An 18,670-nucleotide genomic window follows, 5' to 3' on the forward strand; every position below is an offset into this window, starting at 1 on the left:
TTAATCTTCACCAAACCCAACAAAGGCGATACTGCAAGTGGAGCTATTTTTTTCTGCAGGAGGAAACTGAGGCCAGAGGGGATGTCGGTGCCCAAGACCACACAGAGGGCAAATACCATGCAAATACCACAAGGGGGTGGGGGGGCGTGTCTGTGTTTATTGCAACCCCTTCCCAGTAGATGGCACTACAGTGTCTCGTCCCAGCAGAAGAGGTCCCTGGCGCCAACATGGAAACCAAGAGTGTTGGGAGAGGGGCGCCTTTTTTCTGACTCACACCCAGGACCACTATGGGTTAAGGGTGGTCCTGATGGAAGAGGCGGCCAGGCTTTGAACCATGACCAGCTACTTCTAGAGTTGTACTAGCTTCCCAAGGACACTGCAGGGGCCCCGAGGGGAAGGTTTTGTTCTGCGGTGATCACCCACCCGCCGTGTCCCGGGGGAGGTGGGGAGGGAGTCACTTCTTCTTCTGCACGTGGCCACAGTCGTACTTGCCCCGCACGATGGTGAGCTTGACGCCGGGCAGGTCCTGCGTGCGGCCGCCCTGCACGAGCACGATGTGGTGCTCCTGCAGGTTGTGGCCCTCTCCGGGGATGAAGCAGACGGCCTCCCGACCGGTGCTGAGCCGCACGCGGCAGCATTTGCGGTTGGCCGAGTTGGGCTTCTTGGGCTTGCGGATGAACGTGCGCAGGACCACGCCCTTCAGCTGTGGCCGGCCCTCCGTGGGGCCCACTTTCGTAGGCGGATGCTTTGGAGGCCCCCGGCGGTGCATCTGGTTCAGGGTGGCCATGGGACGCGGGGCAAAAGGCCGCGGGGCCAGGGCTAGGCCTGGAGAGACACAAGCGGGAGGGCCGCGGTTATTATCCCAGCGAACAGATGACAGCATCAGCCGCTCCGCTCTGGTGCTCTCGGCGCCGCTCCAAGCGCTTCGCCAGGGTGCATTTGTGTACGGCTGGGGTACTCACGGCTGAGAGTAATGTAACATTTATGGAGGAGCCAGCACGTGTCAGGTCCTATTTTAAGCATTTTCTATGAGTTAACTCATTTTATTCTGCAAAGAAGACATTAATTTAATGCTGTTTAAACAACAGTAAACGCAAACAGGCTCCCACTGTGTCCTGTACTGTTCTATACATCGTACCTACGTTAATTTATGCTGCTCCACAGCGACCCCAAGGGGAGGTGTCACTCCTCCTCCTCCCGTGGCACCCTCTCCTATCCCGGTGAGCAGATCCTATCAACTGAACCTTCACAACTGATCAGAATCCCTTTTCTCCCTCCCCCATGGCATCCACCCTGGTCCTGTCCACCCCCGTCTCCCACTGGACTCTCCTGTCCTCCTTCCTCCTCCTCCCAGGTCTCCCGACTCCTACTGTCTGCTCCCCACTCGAAGCCACAGGGACCCCATGGACACCTGGGTCAGATCACATCCCTCCCCTGCTCAGAGCCCTCTTGTGGCTCCATCTCAGTGAGGGTAAGAGCCGAATTCCCCCCCGGGGGCCCACGAGGCCCCACCACGAGGCCCCACATGGTCTGCGAGCTATTTCTCTGACCTCATCTCCTCACTTGCCCCCTCGTTATCCCTGCTCCAGCCTCAGCCTGTGTCCACAAACACATCAACAGAAAGGAGGGCAGTGTGGCTGCAGTGCAGTGAGAGGAAAGGCAGGTGGGGGAAAAGGGCAGGAATATGGTTCTAAGGTAGATGACAGGATGTGCTCATAGACAGGAAATAGGACATAAAAAGACTCAAACAACTGGATTCTCTTCAACAAACATTCATTGAGCACCTACTGTGTCTTGGCCCCAATCAATAATGGAGATGCAGTGGTGACTGAGACAACCCTGGGCCATGTCCTCTTGGAGCTCCCAGGCCAGAGCTGTGAGGTGCATCCTCTCTCTGTGTCACTAGCACGAATGCCCTCTCACACCCAAACGTCACACTCCCCTCCAGATTCAGGGCAGGTCCTGGCCCTACAGTCCATTTCCATGTGTCCTTATGCCTCAAGTTACAGCACAATCCTCAGAGAGGACGAGACATTCCTAGAAGTCTCTTCCGACGGGTCTGCCCTTGACCAAGACTGTTCACCTCTCAGTGCCTCAGTGTCCTCATCTGTATGGTGGGCACCACAGTCAGGTCTCCCTCCTGAGCACCGTGTGTGAGAGGCTTCCATGAAATATGCATGTCAAGCCAGCCCAGATTCCCCAAGCAGGGCACAGATCTGTCTTGTCCAGTCCTGTGACCCTTGGTGAATAAAGGTCTGCAGAGTGACTGAGTGGAATATTTCTCATAAGGGCATGGCCCAGGAGAATCATTTGATGTTTGTGGAAGAACTAGGTTCATAAATAAAGTGTCCCTCTCAGTGCCTGGCATGTAGTAGGCTCTTGAAAAACATCAGTTGGGGACTTCCCTGGCGGTCCAGTGGTTGAGACTCCACGCTTCCACTGCAAGGGTGCAAGGGGCGCGGGTTTGATCCCTGATCAGGGAACTAAGATCCCACAAGCCGTGTGGCTCGGCCAAAAAAAAAAAAAAAGGAAAAGAAAACGTCAGTTGAATGAATGACTTCAAAGTCTTGCTTGGATGTCTCACCCATGGGAAGTATTTAATATCATTTGCTGAAAAAAATAACTGATCCGAACTCCTGATACCCACCAGACGCCTAAATGCTACTTCCTACCTCTTGCCCTTGCAACCCCTGCTCCGCCGAAACTCGGGGCTATGGCAGAGGGACACAAGTCCCAGGGGAAATAACCCTCACGCAGCCTCGTCTCTGCAGCCCAAGCCCCCCATTTACCATGATTTAGGGACGTGCGGAGGCCACGGAGAAGGCCGGACCAGGACATCCCGCCGCCTGCAGCGTCCCTGTGTTAGGGGATAAGAGACTCATTAAGCAGGAGGAGGGGAAAGTGGCCGTAGTCGGGGGAGGGTCCAAATTCTCCCCATCCCACTCTCGGAGCCTTCCGGTTAAATCTAAGGAATTTCCTCTCATTGTAAAACCACAACCCCTAACGCTGCTAACAGAAAATCCCTCCGTAAGTTTAGTCTTGCTCTGAATAGGCTCTCCCAACCGCCCCCGCTCACAAACAGAAGGAAACTAGAAACTGAGAGGAGGCCCGGGAAGTTTGGAGGACCCGAGAACTCTGCCCACCTTACCGACCCTAGCCGGGTCCACAGACACGCCGAATACGGCCTCTAGCACGGTCTAGGGATTATCCCGGCAGGGATTGGCTGGTTCTGCCTCTCCCGTACACTGAAGGGGCGGGGAACAGACGACGATTGGGCAACGACAGTGTCAATCTCGGTCAACTGTTCTCGCTGATCTTTTTTCTTGAGGCATGGGAGAGGGCTCACCCCTTCCAGGCTCTGATTGGCTAGTCCCAAGAATAGCTGCTTTGCAATTAGTCTAAACGCGTAGTGGGCGGGACGAAGAGTGCGTGACTCTTTGTCCCCCTTCCAAGATGGCTGCGTCCATAATGCGGCGCTTGTGGCCTCTGGTGGCTGCTCGGGGCTTGCGGCTCCGGGAAGGCTGCGTTTGCAACCAGAGCCCAAGGAGAAGTTTCGCTACGGAGAGACGAGACCGGAACCTTCTGTACGAGCACGCGCGTGAGGGCTACAGCGCGCTCCCTCAGCTGGACATGGAGCCGCTGTGCGCATACCCGGTAGAGGCCGCGCGCGCCCTGGAGCTCCGCAAGGGGGAGCTGCGGTCGGAGGATCTGCCCGCGATCGTGAGTGCGCTTGCGCCGGCCGGTGGTTGCGAGGCCGGGCCGCTTTGTCTATTGGCTGTTCGTTTTACGGACGAAATGGGCTAGCAAGAAACTCTCCAGCAGGGGGCGGTCTTATCGCAGGAATTTTAGTTCCTTCCCAAGTTTAGCCAACGTGTTGTACTTGGCACCTAACTACGTGCCAGTTAGCCAGAGTGCTAAGACCCTACTGTCTAGATACCCATGATGCGCTTGCCCCATAAAGCGTGCTGGGTACCCACTCTGCGTTAGGAACTTACTGTCTGCCAGCGTCCTCTGTGCTTAGACCTCATGCCAGGCTTATCCTAAGGCCACGAAGGAAAATGGGGGACAGGGATGTGAATCAGCGGCGGGGGGTGTGAATCAGCGGTAGGGGCGGGGGTTACCTCTTGCCTTTGGAGAATGAGAGGTAGAGTTGTGCACCTACCCTACAGGTAGTAGGCAGTTAAATAGTGTTATTTAATGAATGAATGTGCTTTTGAACAGATATGTAGGGAGCACCACTGTTGTGTTCCAGATGTTGAGAATAAGGCAGTGAATATTATTATTAATAATAATAAAGCTAGCACTTATATAATACTGCATGCTGGGGAACTAGAACCAGGGTCACCATACTGCTAGACCCTGCTGGGGTGCTGAGGATGATGGGGACCCCAAATCCTCCCAGCCCTCTCTTGGGCCCCCCCTACCATCCTATTTTAAGTGCTTTACACAGATGAGTCTCATTTAAATTTCACAACAACTTTATGAGGTGGGTACCATTATTTCCCCTATTTTATCAGAGGGGAAGTTAAGGCTCAGAGAAGTTAATTAAAAAAGAAAAACTAGGAACTTCCCTGGTGGAGCAGTGGTTAAGAATCCGCCTGCCAACGCAGGGGACACGGGTACAAGCCCCGGTCCGGGAAGATCCCACATGCCGCGGAACAACGAATCCCGTGCGCCACAACTACTGAGCCTGTGCTCTAGAGCCAGCGAGCCACAACTACTGAGCCCGTGTGCCACAACTACTGAAGCCTGCGTGCCTAGAGCCCGAGCACCGCAACAAGGGGAGCCACCGCAATGAGAAGCCCGCACACTGCAAGGAGGAGTAGCCCCCGCTCGCCACAACTTAGAGGAAGCCTGTGCACAGCAATGAAGACCCGACGCAGCCAAAAATAAATTAAAAATTAATTAATTTTTCAAAAAAGAAAAACAAAAAATATATGGCAGTTCCTCAAAAAATTAAACATAGAATTACCATAGAATTACCAAAAAGAACTGGAAGAAGGGACTCAGATATTTGTATGCCCATGTTTATAGCTGCGTTAGTCACAGTGACCAAAAGGTGGAAGCAACCCAAGGGTCCACTGATGGATAAATGGATAAACAAAATGTGGTAAATACATACAATGGAATAGCATTCAGCCTTAAAAAGGAAGGACATTCTGACACATGCTACAACGTGGATGCACTTTAAAGACGTTATGCTAAGTGAAATTTGCCAGTCACAAAAGGGCAAATACTGTGTGATTCCAGTTGTATGAGGCACCTGGAGCAAATTCACAGAGACAGAATGTAGAATGGTGGTTGTCAGGGGCAGGAGGGGAGAAAGTTTAATGGGTACAGAGTTTCAGTTTGGGAATGTAAAGAAGTTCCAGAGATGGGTAGTTATGATGATAGCACGACGATATGAACGTACTTAATGCCACTGAACTGTACACTTAAAAAAATTTTTTTATTGGAGTAGTTGCTTTACAATATTGTGTTTCTGCTATACAGCAAAGTGAATCAGTTATACATATACATATATCCACTCTTTTTTGGATTTTTTTCCATATAGGTCATTACAGAATATTGAGTGGAGTTCCCTGTGCTATACATTAGGTCCTTATTAGTTATCTATTTTATATAGTGTGTATAGGTCAGTCCCAATCTCCCAATTTATCCCTCCTCCCCGAACTGTACACTTAAAAAATGGTTAAAGGACTTCCCTGGTGGCACAGTGGTTAAGAATCCACCTGCCAGTGCAGGGGACATGCGTTCCAGCCCTGGTCCAGGAAGATCCCACACGCCATGGAGCAACTAAGACCATGCGCCACAACTACTGAGCCCACGTGCCACAACTACTGAAGCCCATGCACCGTGTGGAGGCCGTGCTCCACAACAAGAGGAGCCATCGCAATGAGAAGCCCTTGCACTGCAACGAAGAGTAGCCCCCGCTCACTGCAACTAGAGCAAGCCCACATGCAACAATGAAGACACAATGCAGCCAAAAATAAATAAATTTTTAAAATACTTTTTAAATTATTAAAATGGTAAATTTTGGTGGTTGGATTTACTCCTCGCCATGTCTTCTCACAAGACTTTCAGGATCAAGCGATTCCTGGCCAAGAAACAAAAGTAGAATCGTCCCATTCCCCAGTGGATTCGAATGAAAACTGGTAATAAAATCAGGTACAACTCTAAGAGAAGACATTGGAGAAGAACCAAGCTGGGTCTATAAGGAGCCTCACATATGAAGTGGCGCACATTGTCAGAACATCACTAGTGTCTGGAACAACTGCCTGTGTTTGATGCTCTCTCCTCTTTTCTTGATCTTTCCTCACCACTGCTCACTGTGTAGCTCAGTAATAAACATGTGAACCTTTTGTTGGGAAAAAGAAAAAAATAAAAAGGTAAGTTTTATGTATGTTTTACCTCAGTTTACTAAAGTGCTGGTTTAGAGACCCTAAGTTAAATTTATAACCCACAAACGGATCACATTCCAAAGCTTGAAAAACACTTCCTTAGGGCATAAGTATGGAGAGGAGTATGGCGTGTGGCTTGTCAGGCAGTAGCAGGGCATGCAGTTTGTTCCTGGGGGCGCTGGGGGCCAGGGGTGCTCTCAGGCAGGAGAGGATTGTATAAGAACTCTGGCTGGACTGGAGAAGGTGAGCCTGAAGGCCAGGAGGCTGGCACAGGGCTTCTGGGGGGTGATGACGGGATCTGGGGTGGGGCAGGAGTGGGGAGATGAGGAAGGACAGAAAGGTCAGGACGTGGTACCTGGCTGCGGGACTGGGGTGGAGGGTGGGCGTTAGTGGGGCTGTCCCTGAGGAGGAGCAGATGTGGGGGAGATACTTTTCCCAGAGTCACTCTTGCACACGGTGAGCTGGGAGGTGTCCAGGAGACATCCAGGGGGAGCCACCAAGTGGGTAACAAACCATCCTGTGATCTCCCTCTCTCCCCTCTGGCTTCCCCTCCCCCTTCCAGGGATGTAGGACAGTGTTGCTTGCACCATTTTGTCGAAGGGAAAACTGCAGCCAGAGAGGACAGAGGGCTTTGCTCGGGGATCTGGGCTCACAGAGGGACTCCACAGCAGTAGGTGTGCCCAAAGAGTGAGGGCTGGAGGGGGCTGCGTCTCTTCCGCCCCTCCTGACCCTCCTGACCCCCCTGGGTTGGTGAGTGCAGGTGTAGCTGCCGTGGCCGCCCCATAGGACAGAGGCTGTTTTGCTCTCACATGAGAGTCAAGAGGTAAGTGCGGCTCAGCTCCACGTCCCCCAGCGTCCAGGTCCTTTCGTCTTCTTGCTCTGCATCCCTTAGGGGGTTGTCCTGTTCACCTCTCCTCAGGGTCCGTCGTCCAGTCCAAAGGGAGTGAGAAAGTCCAGAATGGGGGCTTATCTTTAAGGAGGCAACTCAAGAGTGACACCTACCACTTCAGCTCATGTCCCTTGGTCAGTCTTGGGCCCACAGACACATGTAGCTGCCCGGGAGGCTGGGAGTGTGTCTTAATTCTGGGCAGCTGTGTGCCCGGCTAAACATCAGAGGGTTCAAGTACTGAAGGGAAGGAGGGGAGAATGGCTACTGGGGGACAGTGAGTGGTCTCTACCTCACCCCACTGCTGGTCCAGGGGGCCGAGGGGACGAGGCTCCAGCCAGAAGGGGCAGGGGACAGTGGCCGCTTCACATCTTTCCCTCCTGTGTCCACCCCCAGATCTCAACATGGCAGGAGCTGAGGCAGCAGCGGGAGCAGATCCGGAGCCTGGAGGAGGAGAAGGGGGCCGTGGCTGAGGCAGTGCAGGCCCTGCTGGTGAGCGCGGGGGTCCTGGGTGGGTGGGGTGGGGTGGCAGGAGGATGCCTCTGGCTGCAGGTAACAGGAAACCCAATTTATGGAACGTGAAGGAGGTGGACATTCATTATGTCACACAACAAGCCACCCAGGGCCAGGCATCCCTGGGACTGATGAATTAGCAGCTCCCCCCAGCATCCCTAAGCCAGGTTCCTTCCCTCTCTCTCCACCTGCAACCTCACCATGTTGATTTGACCTCAGTTGCCCCCTCAGGGTCCCAGGGTGCCTGCCGTAGTACAGCGTCTCCTGGCATGTCTCTGCCAGAGGCAGAAAACAGGACTTCTCTGGCTTGAGTGCCTTTTCCAAGAGCAGGGAGACCTTTCCTGAAGCATCCAGCAGAGTCCCCTCATGTCTCACGGGCCCAGACACCCCACAGCCACACCAGTCAATGACAAGAGGCAACCTTGGCTGGGCCCACGTTCCCTGAACTGCAGGCTACCCAGGGGAGGGTGAACTGAGTCAGGGATCTCTGGCTAGAAGGAGGAAGGAGGGCAAATGGTCTTGGGTTAGACAGCCAACAGCGTCTGCCACAGAGGGCTGAAAAGCAATCATCGTAATAATAGCAGACGTGTCCATAGCCATCGCTGCCTGCCAGGCGCTGTCCTAGGTGCTTTCCTTACTCTCAATCGTCACAGCTCTGTGAGTCAGGAAGAATACAAACCCGGTTCTACAGCTGAGGAAACAGAGACCTCAAGAGGTTCAAATGTGCCTGTCTCACAGCTAGGAAGCAGGAGAGGTGGGATTGGCACCCAGGCATTTGGGCAGCTTTTCACCACTCTCCCAACCCTAACTACATCTCCCAGTGACCTGCTGTGTCTTGCCAGGCCCTGGGCTACATGCATCACAGGCGAGCAGCCAGTGAAAACAACAAGATTGATCACAGTTCATGTTCAGTGAGCACTAGCTCATCTTCTCAGGAAGCCAGGCAACAGCCCTACTAAGGAGCTCCCGTTAGCCCATTTCACAGACCAGGATACCAAGGCTCAGAGAAGGGAAGAGATTTGCCTAAGGGCGCACAGCTGGTAGGCACCCAACATTCAGACCCAGATCTGCCTGATTCCCTCTGGTGCTCAGGACCACAGAAGGTTCAGAGTATCACAGACCCTTGGTCTCAGGCCTCCAAATGCATGCTCACAGACCTTACCGTTCCGAGCCTCAGTTTTCTCATCTACAAAACGGGCATCACATTGACGCGCGAAACTCATGGTGTGGGTTATGAAGAAATAGGATCATATGAGAGTCCTCTGCACCTGGCCAGGCATGAGGCAGCACTCAATAAATGGAGCTGCAGGCATGATTACTATTATGTTACCTTGCCTCCTCCCAGCTTTACTGACAGAGAAACTGAGGCACAGAGTGGAGGAGGGTCCAGCCAGGCACCAGCAGAGCAAGGAATTCAGATCCCCTGGCCCTGACCTTTCACCCCTCCTCCCCATCCCCAGCTTCATCAACCTGATCACCGCCTCCTTCTCTTTTCTACAGGTAAACCAGGACCACAATCAAGTGCAGCAGGTACTACAGGGAGTTGATATCCTGTCCCTGGTGAGGGGTGGGCAGCAAAGATCCCATTATCAGCCATGAAGTCTCCATTGTATGTAATAGAAAACATAACTCAAATAGGAGTAAGGAAAATAACATCAAGAGGCTCTATTGATTCATGAAACTAAAAAGATTGGCTTCAGGTACAGCTGGATCCAGGTCCTGGCCCATATTTGCTTCTGCTTCCTTCTTATTCCCAGACCAGCTTTCTCCCCTTGGGGCAAGGGGAGGCAGGGTCTGGTGCAGAGAGGACCATTTTCCTGACAGCTCCAGACACAGCCCTGGGGCTGATTCTCATGAGTTCGTCTTGGGTCATGTGCCTGTCTTTAAGCCAATCACTATGGTCAAAGCAATGGAATGTTCTAGTAGACCAGGCCAGAGCCATGTCCCTGTGGTGGTGAGGGGAGGTTCCTGGAAGGAAATACAAGATGTTGAGTGAAAACAGGCAGCAGCAGACATCCACCACAGAGGTTGTGCTAGCTGGGATCAAGGTCAAACTGGTTGAGGGACCCCACCCGCTCCTGGGCTGACCCTGCCTGCCCCACTCCCAGGACCCCCAGTATCAGAGTCTGCGGGCACGTGGCCGGGAGATCCGGAAGCAACTCATGCTCCTGTACCCCAAGGAGGCCCAACTCGAGGAGCAGTTCTACCTGCGGGCGCTGAGGCTGCCCAACCAGACCCACCCAGACGTGGTGAGCGTCACGCTGGGCAGCGGGGGAGGCCAGGGCTCCACCTAGTGCCACCGTCCCAGTGACACCCACTGTTTCCCTGCAGCCCGTCGGGGACGAAAGCCAGGCCCGAGTGCTCCATGTGGTTGGAGACAAGCCAGGTGGACCACAGCCCAGGCCAGGGGACCCCAGGCTGGGGGCGGGGGCTCCTGGGGTCTGGGACCATGGCTGGAGCCTGTAGAGCCCCAGGGCTTTCTCATTTCTCACCCTGTCTCGTATGTGTGTGTGTGCGGGTACACGTGTGTGTGTGTGCGGGTACACGTGTGTGTGTGTACACGCACACATGTATTTGTCTTTTTTTCCTCCCCCCTCTCTTTTCCTCTCCTTTTCTCTCCCTCCCTCTGTCCTCCTCTCCTTCCGCTCTCTCTCTAATCCTCTTTCTCTCTGTCCCTGTTCCCTGTCTCTCCTCCCCCTCTTACCCCATTGCTTTTCATCCGTATATAGCTTTCTCCTTCCAACCCCGGGGCCACCTGGAAATAGCTGAGAAACTCGACATCATCCGTCAGAAGTGAGCCCCCCTCCCAGCCCCCATCGCCCAGCCCTCCCAACCCAACAGCTGGCTGCCGGCTCCACCTCATTGGGCTCAGCATGGGATGTGGAACTGCCAGGGCCTTGCCCGGCATGAATGTTTGATGCCTGGCCCCCTGCCTGGCAGCTGGGCCTCTGCCCCGGGGTGCTTGAGTCCCTCTCTTCCCCCACCAGCCCTGGCCCACGTGCCCCCGCCTGTCTGCCCATCTGTCTCCCAGGCGTCTGTCCCACGTGTCTGGCCACCGCTCCTATTACCTGCGTGGGGCTGGGGCCCTTCTGCAGCACGGCCTGGTCAACTTCACACTCAACAAGCTCATCCACCGGGTATGGGCCTGGATGGGAGGGTTGCCTGGAGGGGGTGGCATTGAAGCTGAGCTCTGAAGGCTCAGGGTGGAGAGGAGGGGGTGACCTCTGCTCCAGTCACTGTTTTCAGAGCTTTACATGTATTATTGACATATTTAATTCTTAGGGCAACTTTACGAGGTGAGTGCTATTATTATCCCCTTTAAAGATGGAGGAGGGAGTAACTAGCCAGGGTCTCCCAGCTAGCGTGTGGAGCCGCACCTGTAACCACTGCCCCTCACTGCCTGCTTGCAGTGTACAGGGAGTGTTGGGGAAATACAGCATCCGTTGAAACTGGAGGGGTCGGCAAGGGATGAATGCAGGGGATGTTGGCCATGGTGAGGGACTCAGACATTTCCTGAGGGCACTGGGGAGCCACAGAAGGCTTTCAGCAGGGGAGGGACATGGTCAGATCTAAGTGGTATATCCAAGTGAGGAAACCAGGAAGCACCAGCAGAGGGGGCCCCAGTGACAGGGGCCCAGGACCCCAGGTCCAGCTTCAAGCCCACTGCTCAGGCCTGCCTCGATTTCCTCTGAAGTGAAATGGACTTTGGAGTGACACGGGGGAGCCATTGGCCCACCCTGCAGCGTCCTTTCTTCAGGCCTGAGCTTGGGGTCTGGTGGGAGTCCTGGCTGTGCTCCTCACCCCTCCCGTCCCCCCTCACAGGGCTTCACCCCCATGACGGTGCCAGACCTTCTCCGAGGAGCTGTGTTTGTGAGTGAGGACTCTGTTCCCCATGCCCAGCCGTGTGTCAGGCCCCATTCTGAGGGTTCCAGGTGGAGAGACCAGCCTGTCTCCCCCGAGGAACCTGCCCTGGGGCTGCGTTGAGGGGGTCAAGCCATAACAGGGAGCTCAGGGTGATTCCAGATGCTTTTAGGGGAGGAGCAGGGGTTGTGACTGCAGAATGGGGGCCACCCAGGTTACCTGACCCCTGACCTCTGTGGCCTGGCCTCCTCCCCAGGAAGGCTGTGGGATGACACCAAATGCCAAACCATCCCAAATTTACAACATCGACCCCTCGCGCTTTGAAGACCTCAACCTGGCCGGGACAGCAGAGGTGGGACTTGCAGGTGAGTTCCTACCTGGGGGCAAGAGTGGGGTGAGGACACCTCCAGTGTCCTCAGAGCAGGAGGGGATCGAAAGGGGACAGCCAGGAGCCTCCTGGCGGGTGATGGCTGCACGCCCAGGATATCTCAGTGACCCCAGGGCCTACGTGTACAGTTGTGTAGGTTGTTTACTGCACAATGGTACGGTGAGGATCCAGCCACATGTCCTGACTTGAGGTTGCGTCTGCTAGAGGGGACACCTTTCCTAATTCTCACAAAGGTTTCCTGTGGCTGGATGGATGGTGGCCTTGGCTGACCCATTCTGTCTTCCTCTCCTCCCAGGCTACTTCATGGACCACTCTGTGGCCTTCAGGGATCTGCCAATCAGGTGATGCCCAGTTCCTTTAGACCTTGTCCCCACCAGTGACATTCCCTCTCCTCTCCCTGACCCCACCTACCCTGCTCCCCCCAGGATGGTTTGTTCCAGTACCTGCTACCGGGCGGAAACAGACACGGGGAAGGAGCCGTGGGGGCTGTATCGAGTGCACCACTTCACCAAGGTTGGCATAGCTAGGACTGGCAACAGCCCAGCGCCCCAGCCCGTCAAGCCCAACAGCCTAGCGCCTCCTGACTCCTGTGCCCCCCGCCCTGCCCCAGGTGGAGATGTTTGGGGTGACAGGCCCTGGGCTGGAGCAGAGCTCGCAGCTGCTGGAGGAGTTCCTGTCCCTTCAGATGGAGATCTTGACAGAGCTGGGCTTGCACTTCCGGTGCGGGGAGGGGCCGGGGGCTGAGGTGGGTGGCAGAGGATGGGGGTGAGGGAGGAGGGAGGGAAGGGCTGGCTAGGTGCTCCCCCATCTTGAAAATCCTCACCACCTCTTCTCCCTCTGCCCCCTTTTGCCTGTGTTACGATTATATATAGGATGTCCGTCTACCTATCAGTCTATAAAATCCCGCATAGGATCGTAATGGCCGCATAAGCTGCGCAGGGCACTCCAGTGTCCAGACCAGGCCCCTTCCCTCCTGTTGCTCCCCATCCCTAGGGTGCTGCCTCATCTGCATGGTCCAGGATGGCTCTTCACCCTCCAGGGGGCGAGGGCACACCCCTTCCCTTTAAGGGGGTGACTGGACGTCACAAGCCCCACCTCCTCGCACCCTGTCAGTCACACGGAGCTTTCAAGAGAAGCTGGGAAGGGTGGACTTTTATCTGGGTGACCCATTACAAAAACCTGAGGGTGCTCCTGTTACAGAAGGAAGCACGGCGATGGTGAACAGCCCACTCGGCCACCTCTTCCCCTTTGCCACTGTCCTCTACTTTATCCCTTGCATTTCCCTCTTTTGGCTGCCTCCTCTTCCATCGCCTCCCCTTGCCCCTGCCCCGCTCCTCCACCACCTCTCACCTGCTGGCCCTTGCCATGTCTTTCTCCTGGGCTGCAGGGTCCTGGACATGCCCACCCAGGAGCTGGGCCTGCCCGCCTACCGCAAGTTTGACATCGAGGCCTGGATGCCGGGCCGAGGCCGCTTTGGCGAGGTGAGCCCCCTGCCCGGCGGGGCGACAGGGTGGGAAAGAGGACCCCACCGCCGCCGACGGCCCATCGTCTCAGCCCACCCCACCCCCATGCCCAGGTCACCAGTGCTTCCAACTGCACGGACTTCCAGAGCCGCCGCCTCCACGTCATGGTCCAGACGGAGGCCGGGGAGCTGCAGTTCGCCCACACGGTGAGCCACACACCCTCGCCCACCCTCCCCAGTGCCCCGGCGCCCCGGGCCCACCACCTCAGCCCCTCCCTGGGCCGGCCGGCAGCTGGGTCTGAGCGTGCCCCTCTCGCAGGTGAACGCCACAGCCTGTGCTGTCCCCCGCCTCCTCATTGCGCTCCTGGAGAGCAATCAGCAAAAGGTGAGGGGGCAGCGGGAGGATCTCACGCAGGGAGGCGGAGGCTGCAGGGCTGGCAGGGCAGCCACCTGAGGCCTGCTCTCTCCCCAGGACGGCTCGGTGCTCGTGCCCCCTGTCCTCCAGCCCTACCTCAGCACCGATCGGATCACGACCCCCACCCACGTGCCTCTCCAGTACATCGGCCCCAACCAGCCCCAGAAGCCCAGGCTCCCGGGCCAGCCTGCCTCGAGCTGAGGACTCATCCTCGTTGGCCAGTAGGGTTGTCGCTGTTTCCTGGAGCTTAGGGGGTCGCTGGGCCCCTGGGACCTGTTGTCCTGAGCCATCCCGACATTTGCCTTCCTCATGTCAGCTCCCCGCCTGGGCCCCTGGACTCCAGGGTCCACCATTCCTGTGCCCCTACTTCCTCAGGATCAGTCAGTGACCCTGTTGTCGTTGGAGCTCCCAGCCTGTGCTGGGAAGCAGTGTTTCCTCCAAGCGGACTTGGAGGTTCTAGGGATGGGGGAAGGCCTCCATCCCTCCTTCCTTTCCCGCCCTCAGTGCTTAAGAGAAAGTCCCCCAATAAATAGTGGAACAAAGGCCTTTGTGGGTCTGTGAGTTAGGGGGGTGGCCTGGCCAACCTGCTAGGGATGCTGGGCTATTGCTCAGAGGTGCTGAATCCTCAGGGGGTCTGTGGCTGCAGGAACCAAGCCAGAAGTGTCCAGCATCCCCAGAGCACGTGGAGGGTAGCTTGGGGGCCACTGAGGGAATTGAGAGGATGCCGAGGCCTCTCCCCTGACTCTGGGACAAGTGGCACCTCACGTCCAACCTACCCCCTCATTCCCCAGCTCCGGGTGGGGTCCAGGAAGCAGCCCAAACTCGGTGAAGCCAGAACTCACTCCTCCCCTAAGTGCCTCTGTCTCAGTACCTGGAACTGCTCTCCCAGCTCCTCAGGCCGCAGCCCTGAGAGTCATCCTCGACTGTTCTCTCCTGTCCACATCCACATCCCATCCTTCAGCAAACCCCGGCAGCTCCTCCTTCAAAATATTTACAGAACCCTCCTTTGCCCTCTCGTCCCTGGCCCCTCCCTGGGCCTGTCCACTGGTATCTCCCATTTGGAGAGTCGCGGCAGTCTGTTGGCCGTCTTCCTGCTCCCTGTCCCCCGCACAAAGCCAGAGGGACCCTGTGGACACCTGCGTTGGGTCACATCCCTCCCTGCTCAGGGCCCTCCTGTGGCTCCATCTCACTCAGGGGAAAGGGCAAGCTGTCACCATGGTCCACGGGGCCCCACGTGACCTGCCCCCCACCTTCCTCTTCAACCAGCCTCTTCCCTGTCGTGCTCTGGCCACCCCCCAACCTGCCTTGCTGTTCTCATTCTCAGACTTATTCCCAGCTCAGGCCTCTGCACTTGCTAGACCGCTCCCTGGCTACTCTTCCCTAGATCTTGTGTGATTGCTTGCATTTTGTCACTCAGGCCTTAGCCCAGATGTCACCTCCTCCGAGAGGACTTCCCTGACCAGCGTGGCCAAAGTAGAAACCCCAGCACTCAGCATCTATGCCGCTGTGCTGCGCTGCGCCGCAGCCTCCTTCCTTGAGTGTTGTCTTTCCCCATTCTCAGATGTCTGCTCCAAGAGGCCAGGGAAGTTTGCCAGTAGCCCCATTCATTGTTGTAGCACCAGGGTCTAGAAGAGGACTGGGCATGTAATGGGTGCTCAATAAAAATACCTGGGATGAAGGAGCTCGGACCTGTGTAGTTCGCAGTGCCAAGCACTGCCCAAGCTAACATGTGCATTAACTGATTTAATCTTCCCCATCAAGCTGTGGAGTAGGTTGTCACCAGCCCTGTTTCACAAGTGAGGAACAGGTCTTAGATTAAGCAGTTGTCCCAGGGCTGCACAGCTGGTAGTAGAGGAGCTGGGACTCAGGTGGGGCCCAGATACAGCTCTGAGGAAGTAGATTTATGAGACCCACTTTCCAGAGGAGAAAATGGGCCAAGGAAAGGAAGGAGTTGCCTGAGGTTGGTCTGTAAGTGGCTGCCTCTGGATTCAAACCCAGGTCTCGCCTCCCAGTGGGGCCTTAAGCTCATCAGACCCTGTTTACCTGGGCAGAGAATCGCCCCCCCCCCGCCCCCGCGCTGGAGCTCAGGGGCTGGAAGCTGGAGGGGAGGGTGCAGGGAGTGGGCCCCCATGAATAATTGAGGGTCTCAGACGGGTCTCCGCCCCGCAGCTGTTGCCCTCCATCTGGCGGGGAGCGGGTGGTGGTGACGTCACTTCCTCCCGTGGGGGCCACTGGGGGCGCGGGTTATAAGGAGCTGCCTCCCCGGCCGCACGGTGCGAGGACCCTGGTCCGGACGCCCCGCCATGCAGCGCCGCGAGCCCACCGTGCCGCTCTTGCTGCTGCTGCTGCCTCCTCTGCTGGCGCTGCTGCTCGGGGCGGGTGAGCGCCTGAGACCAGGGCGACCCCCCCGGCCAGCCTGGGGAGCGGGGGACTCGGGTGACCGGGGGCGGGGATGGCGCACCCAGCGGGGCCAGACTAGAGCTTTCACGGGCTGAGCTTCCAGGTGGAGACGGCGCACCTGGCAGGGGGGCTGGGGGAGGGGACTTGTGGGTACCGGGACGACCTCGGAGCTGGAATCAGCACCCGGGACAGCGCCCGGAGTGCGAGCCCAGCACCCCCGTCCTTCCTCCACAGCCACCGCGGCTCCCCTGGCACCGCGACCCTCCAAGGAGGAGGTGAGGACTGCGGCCCTCTTGCCCCGCCTCATCTCCCTGGGGCCCTGGTCCCCCCTGCCCAGCCCCCTCCACGATCTTTTGTCTCCCCTCCAACCCTCCCACTGTTCTCATGCCCCCCATCTGCCCTACCCTCAACCTCCCCTCTGACCCTTCACCCCCAGCTGACCCGCTGTCTGGCAGAGGTGGTCACAGAAGTGCTGATGCTGGGCCAGGCCAAGCGAGGCCCCTGCATGGCTCTGCTCCACAAAGGTAAGGAGGGCCCAGGCCCCAGTTCCTCTTAGGAGCTCCCACCCCACCAGGGCTGCCTGGAGGAAGGGGTGTCCTCTTCTCATCCTAGAGCCATTGTCTGGGCTGGCCCGGCATTGTCAAGTGTGTCCAGACTGAAGGAGCCTGGCCCCTAGCCCCACCCTCGGGGCTCCCTGCAAGGGTACAGGATGGGGGCAGAGAGTGTCTCCCAGCACCTGACTCTCCCCTCCCAGGTCTGGGCAGTGCCCCTGTGGGACCTCGGGCAGCCCCAGAACTCCTCTAGGGCTGTTTTCTGTTTGGCTGCACAGAGAACATTCTCTCTTTCCTCTAGAAATGTGTGAGACAGAGTCCTGCGGCTGTGGGTCCACTGAAGAGAAAGGCCTCCTGGTTGGGGATTTTAAAAAGCCAGAGGCTGGGAAGACAAGGTCCAGCCAGGAGGTGAGGGACGAGGAAGAGGAGGCAGCAGAAAGGACCCACAAGGCCAAAGTGCGGGAACAGGCCATCCGCGGGCAGCTCCACGGCCAGCTGCGCCAGGAGGACCACAGAAAGGAGGAGGAAAAGGAGAGGGGGCCCGTGGAGACCATTGAGGGCCCGTGGAAGCGGGTGGCAGAGCAGACCAGCGATGAGGAGACGGCCCAGTTCGAGGCAGAGGAGAAGGGGGTGCAGGTGCTGGGCAGGGGCCACAGCCTGTGGCCGGGGGCTGAAGCGGGTGGAGAGAGGCACGAGGACCGCCACCACCTCCATCAGGCAGAAGCTGAGCCCAAGCAGGAGAAGAGAAAGGCTTCGGACAGGGAGGTGAGTGGAGGAGGCAAGGGGGGAGTGGGGTGGAGCAGATGTCCGTGGACTTCCTACCGAACAGCCACCGGTGTTGGGCCATAAACAGCAAGGTCCACCACAAACGGGCCGTAGTGACCAGGACTGACACGAGGACTAGGCAGCAACATCTAAGTGGGGCCTTCACTTGACCAGGAGGGCTTCCGTACTTCCATTGCAGTAACCAAGAGGCCACCATTACCACACAGAAGTGCCCGAGTTAGCCACCACTGCTAGCCTGTGACCAGCAAGCTGGCCACCATGAGAAGTAGCTGCCGCGGCTGGTTCACTGGGCTCTAGATGGACACCACTGCTGGGTCATGAGAAGCAAAGGTGGTGGCAGTGACCGAAATGGCCATCACCTCACAAATGGGTCACAGCATCCCAGCGGAGCGCCTTTGCTAGTCCTCTGTCTGCCGCTGTTGGCTATGGCACACACCACAGGCCTCACCGCTGGCCACGTTAGCTGCCGTGACCCTTCCAGGGTTGCAGCAACCAGCAGGGCGACCATCGCGGCCCACGATGACCAGGATGACCACTGCTGGTTGCCACTAAGTGAACTGACCTGGCCCACATTCATGGGCAACCACTGAGGTGGCCTGCCTTTGAAGGTGGGTGCTGAGCACCCCACTTCTGATCCCCCCAGGAGCATGACGTGGAACGGCTGGAGCACACGAGAGATGAGCTGAAGAAGGCGACGGAGATGCTGGGAGAGGAGCTCAGGAGGGCGGGCTGACCCCTGACCTCGTGTCCTCCTTCCTCACACACCCTACGGCTTAGGACTGTTGACACCCAAACCCTTCCAGTCCATCACCCCATTCTGCTCCCCAACCTGCAGGAGTGGGGAGAAGGGTGCGCCTCGAAACCAGGCCTGAGGGGCCAAGTCTGAGCTGGGTAGAGGGGCTGGGCTCAGACTGACTCAGGAAACAGCCCTGACACCCGTCTAACGCAGTCCAACCCTCCCGAGTGAATAAAGCACAAAGAAAACCACCAAGGCTTATCGTGTAGCA

The 18,670-nt window shown here is 56.9% G+C and overlaps 3 protein-coding genes and 1 pseudogene across 6 annotated transcripts; 3 read left to right on the forward strand and 1 right to left on the reverse strand.

The window, feature by feature from the left end:
* Nucleotides 1-12: 12 nt before the first annotated feature.
* On the reverse strand, nt 13-3,203 carry MRPS12 (mitochondrial ribosomal protein S12). Of its 3 annotated transcripts, none has more exons than XM_082676154.1 (3): nt 3,144-3,203; nt 2,790-2,857; nt 13-825 (listed from the first exon to the last, which is right to left on the reverse strand). In XM_082676154.1, exons 2-3 carry the CDS (start codon nt 2,836-2,838, stop codon nt 455-457), a joined length of 420 nt encoding a protein of 139 aa, XP_082532280.1. In that variant the 5' UTR covers nt 2,839-2,857; nt 3,144-3,203; the 3' UTR covers nt 13-454. The 3 variants fall into 3 exon arrangements, with proteins under 3 accessions (XP_082532280.1, XP_082532281.1, XP_082532279.1); XM_082676155.1 differs by having other exon boundaries at nt 3,153-3,196; XM_082676153.1 differs by having other exon boundaries at nt 3,149-3,194.
* A 230-nt stretch (nt 3,204-3,433) lies between these two features.
* Nucleotides 3,434-14,256, forward strand: SARS2 (seryl-tRNA synthetase 2, mitochondrial). Its single transcript, XM_082676335.1, has 16 exons — nt 3,434-3,720; nt 7,684-7,779; nt 9,301-9,330; nt 9,909-10,049; nt 10,132-10,186; nt 10,530-10,593; nt 10,832-10,937; nt 11,623-11,670; nt 11,918-12,026; nt 12,345-12,390; nt 12,475-12,562; nt 12,660-12,769; nt 13,437-13,530; nt 13,626-13,718; nt 13,831-13,896; nt 13,984-14,256. The coding sequence occupies exons 1-16, from the start codon at nt 3,454-3,456 to the stop codon at nt 14,125-14,127; spliced, it is 1,557 nt and encodes a 518-aa protein (XP_082532461.1). The 5' UTR covers nt 3,434-3,453; the 3' UTR covers nt 14,128-14,256.
* On the forward strand, nt 6,062-6,275 carry LOC309836362 (large ribosomal subunit protein eL39-like; annotated as a pseudogene). The gene has a single exon. The product of its transcript is annotated as a large ribosomal subunit protein eL39-like (transcript).
* Nucleotides 14,257-16,570: 2,314 nt separating the features above from the next.
* CCER2 (coiled-coil glutamate rich protein 2) lies at nt 16,571-18,557 on the forward strand. The gene is made up of 4 exons (XM_082676688.1): nt 16,571-16,601; nt 16,763-16,850; nt 17,179-17,642; nt 18,307-18,557. The coding sequence occupies exons 2-4, from the start codon at nt 16,802-16,804 to the stop codon at nt 18,394-18,396; spliced, it is 603 nt and encodes a 200-aa protein (XP_082532814.1). The 5' UTR covers nt 16,571-16,601; nt 16,763-16,801; the 3' UTR covers nt 18,397-18,557.
* The last annotated feature ends 113 nt before the right edge of the window (nt 18,558-18,670 follow it).

The sequence above is a fragment of the Grampus griseus genome (genome assembly GCF_964374135.1).
Source record: "Grampus griseus genome assembly, chromosome: 19".
Lineage (NCBI taxonomy): Eukaryota > Metazoa > Chordata > Mammalia > Artiodactyla > Delphinidae > Grampus > Grampus griseus.